This window comes from Ictalurus furcatus, chromosome 12 (genome assembly GCF_023375685.1).
Source record: "Ictalurus furcatus strain D&B chromosome 12, Billie_1.0, whole genome shotgun sequence".
In the NCBI taxonomy this organism is placed as follows: Eukaryota; Metazoa; Chordata; class Actinopteri; order Siluriformes; family Ictaluridae; genus Ictalurus; species Ictalurus furcatus.
Genome location: NC_071266.1, coordinates 9,475,945 through 9,488,970, shown reverse-complemented (window position 1 = coordinate 9,488,970; position 13,026 = coordinate 9,475,945). Strand labels below are relative to the sequence as shown.

The 13,026-nt window shown below is 40.0% G+C and overlaps 1 protein-coding gene across 1 annotated transcript in view; it reads right to left on the bottom strand.

Annotated features, from left to right (window-relative positions):
* Positions 1–13,026, bottom strand: part of kalrnb (kalirin RhoGEF kinase b) — an 88,720-nt gene that overhangs the window by 29,751 nt on the left and 45,943 nt on the right. Inside the window, exons 19-33 of the mRNA XM_053637230.1 lie at positions 11,703–11,817; positions 11,457–11,572; positions 10,941–11,063; positions 10,405–10,587; positions 9,643–9,767; positions 9,363–9,429; positions 8,602–8,711; positions 8,401–8,470; positions 7,524–7,613; positions 5,708–5,800; positions 5,497–5,608; positions 5,099–5,289; positions 3,981–4,082; positions 3,726–3,868; positions 3,393–3,495 (exon numbers count right to left, since the gene is read on the bottom strand). Of these exons, the coding sequence (XP_053493205.1) occupies positions 3,393–3,495; positions 3,726–3,868; positions 3,981–4,082; positions 5,099–5,289; positions 5,497–5,608; positions 5,708–5,800; positions 7,524–7,613; positions 8,401–8,470; positions 8,602–8,711; positions 9,363–9,429; positions 9,643–9,767; positions 10,405–10,587; positions 10,941–11,063; positions 11,457–11,572; positions 11,703–11,817 (1,743 nt within the window). The remainder of the gene's footprint in view (positions 1–3,392; positions 3,496–3,725; positions 3,869–3,980; positions 4,083–5,098; positions 5,290–5,496; positions 5,609–5,707; positions 5,801–7,523; positions 7,614–8,400; positions 8,471–8,601; positions 8,712–9,362; positions 9,430–9,642; positions 9,768–10,404; positions 10,588–10,940; positions 11,064–11,456; positions 11,573–11,702; positions 11,818–13,026) is intronic.

Below are 13,026 nucleotides of genomic sequence, written 5' to 3'. Positions count from 1 at the left end.
ACAGGACTAGTGGGAAGAAGTTGTGTATCGCAGCGGGGCCAACTAATTTGCATATTTATTGCATGATCACTAGCATATCAAAACGTGTTACAGGAAGAAGGAACATTTTCTGAAGACACTTCGAAAAGAACAGAATCGAACAGAATAGAGAATTACAGATTTAGATTTAAACTTATAATAAATGTATAGATAGAAGACATTACTGGTAATGAAGACATTACACCATGAACAGACTATTTACTTAATCGCAAAAAATACCAAATTCTATTGTTTAAATCAAGAACATGGACAAATTGTAGCAGTAGTAGCAAGGATTCAGGAAATGACTCACTTTAATTGCTGTAATTATCATCAGCAATAAGTTTAAAGCCAAGAAGAGAGAAGTGTGTAGGTGGGACAAACAATGGTGATCAGGGATTGGTCGTCAGGAACAATGGTGATCAGGGAGGGATTGGTTGTTAGGAACAATGGTGATCAGGGTTTGGTCATTGGGAACATTAGTAATCAGTGACTGGTCAATGGGAAGAATGTCATCAAGGATTGGTTGTTAAAAACAATGGTGGTCAGGGGTTGGTCGTTGGAAACAATGGCGATTAATGATTAGTTGTTAGGAACAATGGTGATCAGGGATTGGTTGTTAAGAACAATGGTGATCAGGGATTGATTATTAGGAACAATGGTGCTCAGGGATTGGTTGTTGGGAACAATGGTGATCAGGGATTGGTTGTTGGTAACAATGGTGATTGGTTATAGGAATATTAGTGAACAGTGGTTGGTCGTTGGAAACAATGATGATTAATGACTGGTTGTTAGGAGCAGTGGTGATCAGGGATTGGTCGTTGGGAACAACATAAACAGGACAGCCACATATCGAGTCGGTAATATCTGCTCAAAAAATCGCTATATTTGTCACTAGGGTCTTTTTTATAAATGAAATGGCTCTGAAAAGTTGGCAACACTGGCTGCTTTCACACTTGTCATGCTTCTATTACCAGTCCTGGATAGTATTGGCTAGCTAACTAGCCTAGCTTGCTGTCTCTATTGGATTTATTTTATACATCAGTAATAAAGTTTAAATAAGGAGGCATAAAACACAGAAAATTTTAGCTGCTTGTGTGACTTGACTGCACACAGCCACAGTTAAAGTGAGATGTCAAATCACATACCAGCGACCTTCCCAAAAATAGACATGATTTTTTAGTTAAATTTCAAACTCGGAATATTTGCAATGGAACATTTATTTAACATAAATCTCCTTATATTCACTCACTAGCAAGATTCATATCTTCACTGGCACGTCTGTTTCACTTGCTTGGTGATACTTCTGCCAGAGTGAAATCACACCACTGCATTTATCTCAGATCAGACAGAGCTTTTCCACAGAAGCGTACTGAGCAGAAACAGGGCTGAGTCACTGAGATCAAGTGGGACGAAGCAGCAAAAGACCAAAAAAAAAAAACCAGAAGTGAAGAAAGTTGAATGCCAAACTGTGATTCATGCTGTATGCAATAATAAGGTTTTTTCTGTACACTATTGGGGACAAACATGCTAGTGTTTGCGAGGATGCTGTCCAAAATCCCAATTACACAAACCACTAAATATATATTATAGTACAAAGAAATATGTTTGTGTGCTATTTTAATACCATATGGCCAATAAGAGAAAAGAAAGAACTGTACTTTGCATAAAACATAAGAATTCACTAGGAGAAAACTGTATTACTGTACTGTGTGGATTATAGACACACCCTAACATCGAAACCAAACCACACACACACATACAGTATATATACACACACATACAGGTCCATTAACACACTGTACCATAATGGGAGAGGGTAATTTTTTCCATCTCCTTCCTCTCTACACACACCACTGATGACCTGTTTCTCCACCCAGTTTAATGGTGCTTACTCAGACACAGGCCCTTTTGTCCCAAATTCATCCATTTTCCATACTGCTTATTTACATTTTATGGCATTTGGCAGATGTTTATTGCATTTATAAATCTGAGCAATTCAGGGCCAAAAAATGGTGGTGTGGAAGTGCTGGGGTTTGAACTCACGACCTTCCGATCAGTAGCCTAACGTCTTAACCACCGAGCTACCACTGCCCACACAGGGTCATGGGGGAGCCTATCCCAGGGAACTCACGGGACACCCTGGATGGGGTGCCAACCTATCGCAGGGCACAATTGCACACACACTCATACACCCATTTACACACTACAGACAATTTGGGAATGCCAATCAGCCTACAACGCATGTCTTTGGACAGGGTAAGGAAACCAGAGTGCCCAGAGGAAACCCCGAAGCACAGGGAGAACATTCAAGCTTCGTGCACACAGGACGGAGGCATGATTTGAACCCCCAGCCCTGGAGGTGCGACGCAAGCGTGCTAACAACTAAGCCACCACAAATTTGATCTTGTGCTGAGACGTTAATATTACGAATACTACAATTACATGCATTTGTATTCAGATCTCGGAATTTAACACAGATTTGAGAGCTGCTCAGATATTTGTGTGCTTCTAAGCACTTCGTCCTTTCTCTACAGCGACTCCAGGTACAAGTAAACAACAACGCATATAAAGCAGGTTAAAGCTTTATCAGCTAATTTCCGCAGTAAGGTGACATACTGTACTATCAATCAAAATGTACTTACATTGTTGGGCAAATCATGACAAGAGGAATCATAGCTGTAAACATGTAAACTGGGGACTCTAATAATCATAAAGTGTTAGAAGGAGCAGGCAGGGGTGTCAAACATACGGCCTGCGGTACTAATGACCAAATTAATTTTGAGTTCTTTAAAAAAAAAGTTATAGTCTCTGTTATTCCATTAGAGAAAAAAATAGAGCAATAAATTCAGGGTCATGAACTCAGCTACTGACAATAAGTCTTAATGATGTGTAATTCTTCATTAGCAAGGTACAAATTTGACACTATTACCATGTCTCTTTCTAATGTCAAGGTTTCGCAGCAACCAGGGTGAATAACTTATGCGTTCGCTCGTTTTTTTCTTTGCACCTAATTGAAAACATTTAAGAGGAGTTGCTGATGTGTTAGATCTCACTAAACTCAATAACGTGGCCCGTTATCTAAAATGAATCTGACACCCCTGGTTAACGTGCTGTCTCTCACCACATCAAATATTAAAAAACTGTATGAGACATGATTTACATTTACATCAACAGAGCTCACATGAACCAAAGGTGTTGGATCGTCTGAGCTCCCACAGAATTGATCCCCCTTTTTAAAAAAAATGTAAAACTTCTTTTTTTCCAACTGCTTGTGAAGAACTTTTTTCTGCTCAAACGTTTATAATCACTGCGCTCTCTAAACAGTTACAGTCACAAAGAATGCCTCACATCGAGGACGGCTGTAATCCTACCTTGTCACTGTCCACTGTGTTTTGGGAGGTGCGGGATGCGATGGAGATCGTGTCCGGCTGGCTGCTGGCGTCACCCTGACTGTCTGCGTCTTCAGTTGTTTCCCTGAATAATGACATGTAAAATACAAGCATGATCAACACCAATAAATGAAAAAAATAAATAAACACAGTAAGGCTTTATTCATTTATTATATGACTTCGAAAATTAGATAAAAAAGAGAAATATGGAGTAGAGAGAGACAAGAAGGGACAGATTTAAAAACAAAAAAACAAAACAAAACAAAAGTTAGTTCAGGGGAATAAAGCAGGAGTTAAAGGGATTATATTAGGGACCTCTTGCTGACACTGCGCTGTCTGGATGGAGTTTTAGGGAGGTGGATGGGCTCCTTCAGGGCCCCCTTAAGGTGCACCGTCCGCTCCTGGATTACTTCTCTGATATTCCGGATCCACTCTTGCTTCACCTCCATACTGGACGCCTACAGGAAAAGTGCACAAGGAAGTCCAACAGTGAGTGCACAGGCTACAGCTACAGGCAACGGAGCTTAACACAAGCAAAATACACTTTTGAACTTCTAACACAACGTTTACCTTCAGGATGGTTTTGCTGTCTGATGTCGGGGTGCGTCCGGCCCACAGAGCGAATTTACACGGGTCTCCCTCGATGTGCTCCGTCACTCCCAACTCAGAAGTCTGTAAGAGCATTAACAGTGACAGGAAAGTGACTTCAAAAATAGAATTAAGTGAAAAATAAAAATCAGAATTTTATCAATTAATGTGGCCAGGTGTTCTTGAGGCATTCATAAAAAAATTAAATATAAATAACAACTCCGTTGCTTTGACCTACAATAAGATTTTAAAAAATACAGCAACAGATTTAAACATCTTTACAGTCTACAGTCAACTTTATGTAAAGACAACATACAAACTTTATGTCCAAAAGTATTTTGTTCCTTTTATACAGCAGAAATATTATAGTTTTTATTCATTCAGGAATGACTTATACTTCCATCCATCCATCCATTTTCTGTACCGGTTATCCAGGGGAGCCTGGAACCTATTATGGGCAACTCGGGGCACAAGACGGGGGACAAACTGGAACGGGGTGCCAACCCATCGCAGGGCACAATCGCACACACATTCACACAGTATGGACAAAATGGAAATGCCAATCAGTCTACAAAGCATTGGAGTCTTTGGACTGCTGGAGGAAACCGGAGTACCTGGAGGAAACCCCTGAAGTACGGGGAGAACATGCAAACTCCGCGCACAGAGGGTGGAGGCGGGGGTGGAACCCCCAACTATGTAATGTTGTGGAACATCCACAAAACAAGTTCATTCCTATTATACTTTACATTATAGCAGCTATAAAAATGCGCTCATTCACCAGCCTCTCTTTTTTCTCTCTCCAGAAGTTAATGAGGCAAAAAAAACAAAACAAACTGGGAACAGTCTTCAGGAACAGGAAGTGTTTCTCGAAGACTTTCCAGTGGACTGTTACAAAAAAAGCATGGATACTGGAGACTCCTTACAGTCTCCTTCCATAAAACTTCAAAATATCATGTTACTACATGCATGATAACATATTTTAACAATGCTGATGATTTGAATTTGAGCCAGAACTCCTGTCGACACCTTCTGACCAATGAGAATCAAGAATTCAACAGCTGTGGTATAACGTCAAACATTTGATTCTCTGCACAACCTACCAGCAATTTGCTCTTATAGACGTATTTTGTGCGTCCAGACGAGTCCTTCATCTCTTTGCTGAACACCAGCGAGATCTCGAAGAGGAAAAGGTGACGATCTCTGCCTTTGCGTATCAAAGATTTGGGGTCCCAAACCTGGAACGTGTCCTGTAGTATCAGCTCACCCTGAACAGCCAGGTTCTCATCAAAACCTGGAATCCATAAGGATGTTGTGGAGGTTAGAACTAGAATCAGCGAAGGTGTAAATGAGATCAGACTGACAATCAGACACAAAGATCAGAAAATGATATGGGAGTAACATTAAAATCTACTTAATTCCAAACTGATGGTGCGTTTTCATGCTATATTTTATGTTTATATTGCTATGGAGTTAAATGTGGAAAACTGTAAGCTCTTACCCTCCAGCATGCTCACATGCATAGCATCGTTGGCTCGTTTAGGCACACTCAACATCACCTCTAACCCTTCCTTAATCTCCCCCTTACCCTCTTCACAACAAGTCAACAACTCCTGTTAACACACACACATATACACACATAACACATTTAAAACACACCATTCTGAACATAGCCTGTTAATTGCCAGTAATATTGAAGTTTCACGCTCTACCTTAAGCAGCAGCTGGTACTTGGTGATTCTCTGCACAGGTTTGATGAGGTACGAGGAGATGGAGTTGGCCAGCCCATGCCTTTTCTGGATCTCCTAAAAAAACAAACAAAACCCCCCCAACCACACACACACACACACACATCAGCACCATTAGAAGTATATTTATCAAATCACAGTGAAATTCTTATCTTCGCATATCCCAGCTTGTTAAGCCGTGCCACACTGTAGGAACGGAGATCTCAGTCATTAATGTCAGACTGTACGACAGTCAAGACGGGAAAAACGGAAGCATGCAAGAAGACTGTACGGAGTAGGAGAAGCCACACTACAGGACTGTGTCTCAAATCTTCTGACACTGCCAGAATTTAATCAGAGGAAAAATCTGAACACAACAATCGTTAATCGGCTTTCGGGGAACATATCAAACCAACAATAAAAGATTACAGATTTTAGCCTAGGATTATAGGAATCTTTTAGGATACTCAAAATTTGTCTCAGACGACCAAATCGTGGCCAAAATCGTATAGTGTGAACCCGGCTTTAGGAAGCTGGGGTCAGATCGCAGGGTCAGCCACGATACAGCGCCCAAGGAGCAGATACGGGTAAGGCCTTGCTCATGGGCCCAACAGTGGCAGCTTGAACCCACAACTTTCTGAACAGTAACCCAGAGCCTTAACTATTAGCACTGAAATTGGAGATACCAAGCATCAGTTTCACCCAAAACTAGAAAATAAATAAAAAAAACAATAAATGAATTAATCAATCAATAAATCAACACACAACAAAAAAATTTTGACAAAAGAAATAGACAGAAAACAGGGAAAACAATTCTTCGACCATAAAAGAATGGCTAAAAACGTCAAATAAATATTTTTTACTTACTATTTAATCAATATTACATTGAATCAAAGGAAATCACAGAGGCACAGGGTCATATCACAGCAAACCAGTGACTACATTTCCCATCCTGCACTGCGGCCTACAAACATGGCCGCTATGGACCGCAATTCCCAGAACACTCACATTAATTCTAATCACGCACACCTGCATCGAATTCACAGCACTCACAACCACAGTATAAAGAGACTGTTTGAACACAATGACTTTGCGAAGTATTGAGTGTTATCACCATACCAAACGTTTGTACCCTGTTCCTCGTTTTGTTTCATGTTCGTTGATCTTGCTTCTTGTTTCTCGTTCTCGAGTCTTGCCTTGCCCTGTTTATGCCTGTTTGCCAATCTCCTGACCCATTGCCTGTTTCTTGACCTCGCTATTGTCTCCTGTTTTGGACTTGTCTGCCTGTCTCTCTCTAAATAAACTCTTATCTGCATTTGCATCCATCCTAACCTCCATTACGTGGATCTCATGACACACAGAAAAAAAAATTAAAACAGGCTACTTTTTCTGCTTTCATACTATCACATTTCTAACAACAGTCTTTTGTTTAAATGAGTGGTAACACTACTGAAAAAATGAGTGTTACTGTTTTAAAAAGCACAATATGTATTTTTTTAAAAAAGCACCAAAAAATCCCTAAGCACTATTTCTTCATTCTAGCGACAATGTGTTTTAAGCCACAATTAATTAAAAAAAATTTGGACAAAAAATTATTTCATAACGACCCTTACATCCTGTTTGGGTAATTCCTCTTATTACACTTTTTGTACAAGTGCTAAAATTTGGTCTAAGATAAAGTCAAGGCAAAAGGGATGAACAGATTGGATCACTATGGAAGCGCTCTGCTGCCATCTAACTGTGAACTTAATCCTCAGATCAGTTGGCGAGTCTTTCCCTAAACAAGAAAAAAGAAACTCACGTCGAAGAAGCGTCCAGCTTGACCCTGAATCAGCTGGCTGGAGTCTGGCTTGTTTTTGCAGTAGGTGACATACATGTGGAACTTATCAGCCTGAAAAAAAAAAAAAACCCAGGAAAGAAATAGTAACTGTAATTTTCTTGTCATAAAACTAATACTAAAATTCAAATTGCACTGCGAATGAAGTGATGTTTATGCTACAGTACTAAGCAGGACTAAAAGGAAGACTGATAGGACATTATGTAAGGAATAATCCACTTGGAGGCATTATTATTATTATTATTTTCCAATTACAGAATGCCCTAATTGTTTTATTTCACTAATAACACAGCGATTTGCCAATACAACAATTTTTTATTAAATAAACAATGACAAATCATACTTTTATCCATTTATAGTTACATTAATCTGTTGTTCCCTTACCAACCTTACTCTTTATTTTTAACTTAAAGTTATTGAGACAAAAAAATGCAGTGTGTCATGTTACCAAGAAACCGGAAAGTTTTATGACCTGAACACTTTCACCAGGTCTAAAATTTAATGACGGCTACAAAGTACTGACACCGGAGACTCCTTCCATATATATTACATAAATATGTCCTCACAGAAAATTCACCATATTGATTAGATTTTTCTCTTATTTCAATAATATTAATTTATTATTCATTTTAGAACACTTTGTGATTTAGCAATTACTAGAGAAACAATAGCGCATTAAAACAATCTTGAAACTGGAATTACTGTCAACGCTGCTGTTATTGACAATGTTATTAAAACTAATCAACACCTCTTGACAATCAGAATTCACATTGACAGAATTAACATTTCTAGGGTGTAAAAGTATATTAGATAGGACAACATAAGTAATATAATTTCTTACCCAAGTAACGAAACAATGGCCAACATCCTCAGGAAGCTGCTCATAATTCTCCAGCTCTTTCAGAAAAATGCTACAAACAATGGTAGTAAATGTTTTGTTTATTTTCATAACTACTTAGGGTGAAATCAAATAAAAATAAGAACAGCTAAATACTTTCCAAGCTATAAACCCATAATATTAAATATAGGGTATGCGATATACTTGTTATGGAAATCGTAGATCTCCTGAATGTTCCCAAAGATGACATGCTCCTTATTGGCGATTCCCTGTGGGATCTCATCCATGCCACTGGTCATCTCCCACAAGAATGTCTGTCAAAGGAACGAAGACATGAGAAGTCAGTTCGAACAAACAGATGATTAACCCAAATCCAGGCACTAAGATCTTCTGTTTAAATTATGTTATAAGTACGGAAATAAAACACTTCAGGGGCATGCAGTTAGAGGAAAATAATCAGCATCTGGGTTGTGTGATGTGGCTCAACATAAAGTGGAGATTCACCCCTTCTTATACCACAGCAATACTAACAGTTTATTTATTTATTTATTTATTAACAAACAACAGGTCATACTTTTTATCCATTTATAGTTACATTCACTGATGTAGAAAGTTCTCGCTATAATTTAGTTCCTATTATCACTTATGTTCCAGCAGGTATAAACAGCTGTTCCATCACCAGTCTCTTTCTTGAAAAAAGTGCTACCACTGGAGCCTAGTTCCAAAAATGGTAAATGTCAGTCTGTCATTTAACATGCATTATTATAAGCTTATGATTTGCCTTGGAGTCAGAACTACTGAGCTGCTGTCATAGAAAATGAATCAACACCATCTGACCAATCAGAATTCGAGAACAGTGCTCTGCCGTAACGTGTAAAGTCAGCCCGATATGACATGAAATCCATACAATTAAACACACCATAATTAGAATTCAATATTTTTGGACGGTCTGTACAAAAGCACACCTCGAGACACTCCTGCAGATCTCTGACGTACGCTCTCTCAGTCTGCAGCAGCTCTGCCATGATGTACCTGCAGCAGAGAGAAAGTTTCATTGAGTTCCACAAAAAACACTCTGTACTTTGAAATATTGATCAGAGAAAGCTTTTCCTCCAGGAACTAGTTGCCAAGAAATGTGTGATAACAAGCTGGACTGAGAGCACACACTGTCTGGAACTGATTCGGAAAAGGAAGTATAAAACTGAACGACTGCATTTGATGCGTTCACTATTTTGGCTGCCTCACTCTTTCTTCCTGGCCGATTTTTTCTTCTCCTCGTTGACTTCGTGGTTGGGGTCGTTGAGGTTGACCTCTGGGTCGGAGTGGGTCAGGCTGGCGGGGATAATGTCCAACTCCAGATCTTTATAGTCCTGTCAGAGACAACACAGTGTGCTGCGATACACTGCTGTTAAAAAAACTTGTATTAAATGATCTTAGAAATGTAATAAAACCAACATAAAGCGGTCAAATCAAAAGAAAAGGAGAAACCCTGAATACTGGAAACAGAAAGTCACTAAGAAGAGGAGGATAATGATATGATAATGTGGTTTATGTTAAAGTGACTCAATCTTGCAGGAACCATAATACTAACTACTAAGGTAGCAGACTGACATTAGCCAATCAATAGATATTCCACTGGGAATGTAATTCTGTCTATTGGTTCAACGTTGGCCCTCAAGTCCAACAGACTTTCAGTCACTTTTAAGTCCACCTTGTAATTGGCACCCTACATTTATCCAATGGATTGGCTGATATTGGGCCAGTGTTTGCAGGGTTGTTATGAAAAGTGTGCCTTTGTCAACATTGGGCCAATGTTGGGTAGGGCTGTTGTGAAAAGTGCTCTTTTGCCAACATTAGCCCAATGTTGTTTAGGGAGGGCCACCCAAAATGGACACTGGGCCAGCTTCAGATTGTTCCTGGTTTTCCTTCATTATTAAGCCACAATTGCTTTTTTGTACGCACTATTCCTTTATCCAGAAAGGCCGTAGGTGAAGACGAGCTCCTCACCTCCGAGCACAGTCCCAGCGCTCGGTCCAGACTAGAGCGGTACTGGCCCATGCGCTGAGAGAAGTCCCGGTAGCGCCTGTCCACGGTGGACACCCACCGCTTCAGCTCAGCCACATGGACATGGCCCTTCTCCACCAGACTGCCAGCAAGCTGGATCAACAGCTTGACCCTCTCCTGGGTTTGCTGGAGGTGACATTAGACTGTACTTAGAGAGTTGATTGAAACAGTAGAAACACATTTACACTATGAAAATCTGATTGGATGGAAGAAAAGCCACTCAATTAATATTTATATATATATATATATATATATATATATATATATATATATATATATATATATATATATATGTGTGTGTGTGTGTTTGAAAGAGTATAGGCTTATAAAGCACTAAATAAGCAAAAAGGCTGTTTTCTGTTAATTTAAAACATATTTCTCCTAAATCTGAGAAATAACCAGGTAGAAAGCACAAGGTTTTCTATCAGCTTCACCTAAGAGTAGAACACTGACAGTTATTTTATCAAATCTCAATGTACCTTTGCAGAGACACGAAATTCCTCATAGTCCTTGAGCAGTCCCTGAGTTTTCTCTGTGGTTTCACCTGGAGATGTGTGTGTGGACAAATACTGCTCACCAGTGTCCTGCAACCAGTCCAATGCCTGAGTATGAAAACAGGGAGAGAAGAAGAAGAAGTAAGACGATGGCTTGTTATGGACTATATACTGTGTTGTTATAGGAAAATGACGTAGCCCGACACAAAGTTATTATTTGTCATAATGACTACAGTTATTTAAAGCTGGAAGGTCTGAGTTAAATTTTTATGTATTTTGTCACTTTTTGTCCGTCTTAAAAATGATATTTAATGATTATTATCCGATTATGTTTTGTCAAAGACACATTATAGCAAAAAGTTTTCAAAAAACTGTAAACTACTGTGAACAGTAGCTAGTGTGTAGCTGTCTGTCACTGAGACCATTGGCTTCTTTAATACAAATCGAAGCCACAGTTAACACTACAAGCGTCCTTTAGGTCAGCAAAAATCTCCTCTTCACCTGCTTGACATGGCGTTCAAACAGCACATACTGCTGACACTGGTCCAAGCGCTTTTTCTTCTGCGTCCAGAAATGCAGGACACGATTCTCTCTCTGGAGCAGTTCACTCAGGATGGCTATCACAACACACACACACACACATTATAATACACGGAAAGACATGCACATACTGTATGAAATCAGGCTTATTTAAAGGAAACGTGCAGGCAGGCTGTGGGATATTTCAGGCAAGCTTTGGTGACCGACCTTTAACCTGTGTCTCAGGTGCTCGGTTGTGGCTGGTGACCCCTGACATGCTCACGTTATTGCGGTGGATGTACTTCAGAAAGACCTCGGCATTCCGGCGGGCTAGAGTGCAGGCCTGCACGCAAACCGACACACGACTGTCTGACAGATATAGAGTGAACTTCACGGGTCTGCTGTAGGTCTACTTTAATGGAGTGCTATTTTTCTGCACACAACCCACATGGCTTTATTCACATGCAGCGTGTACCCTGAGTGCTAGTATTTGAAACAAGTGTTCTTTTTATTTTTTACATAGATTTTTCCCTCATTTTCACCCCACTTTGGTCTTGCCAACTACCGCTCTCTCACCTAGCTAACTAGCTAACAGCTATACCAACTGGGGAGGGTGGCGTAAACACGTGTTTCCTTTGAGACATGCATCACAGGGCAGCGTAACACACTCGGAGGAAAGCGCTATCTGTCCTCTTCTGCATACATGAGCTCACATATGCCTGTGATTGGCTAGTGTTGCTCTGATTGACAAGAGTACACCACCCCTCCCTTGCAGAGAGCATGGACAATTTTTCTCTCTTGACTCCTGCCCACGGATGGGCGAATGCTTTACTGGTGAGTCTCTTGGGAGCGGAAAAAGGAGTACCTTCACAAATAATTCAATGAAATGAAAATTTTCAAACAAAAGGAATCAGAAAAAGAACTATTGAGCAGTAAATAGCAGAACAACCAGTTTAAAAAAGTCAAGCAACAATTTTCCTTTGTGTTTTAAAGTGCAGAATTTATTTTATATGATTGTCCTGCAGGGTTTTGTTTTGTTTTGTTTTGTAAGAAAAGAACCGGTAGGTTTTTCCCCAGACTTGGGTAAAATCCCAGACAACCCTGACGATATTTTTGATCAGAAATCATGTTTTCTTTTCTACCAACACACAAATGCAGCTGGCATAAAGCTATAATTCATCTAAGAGTTAACATATTCTAGAATAGCTGACCTGACATCTTACAGGTCGATATGGAAACATGGAGGTACGTTCACACATACAGCGACTCGCAGCTACAAAGCGTCCAGAGACGGTTCATTTTCAATGAGAGCTGGCGACTTACTGCGACAGCGACCGTTGATGACTAGATGTGGGCGTGTCCAGCAACGCGACAAAGCTGAGAAAATTTCAACGTTATACAAATTTTGAGCGACTTGGTGCAGTGACTCCTAGTGGGAGAGAAGACAGTAGAGGGCACATAATCTGTGATCCGCCATGCTGCCTGCAAGTCCGAGTGGTTTCATTTGACCCAGACAGTCCAGTGCTTGTGCTGTCACCGCACATACTGTAGA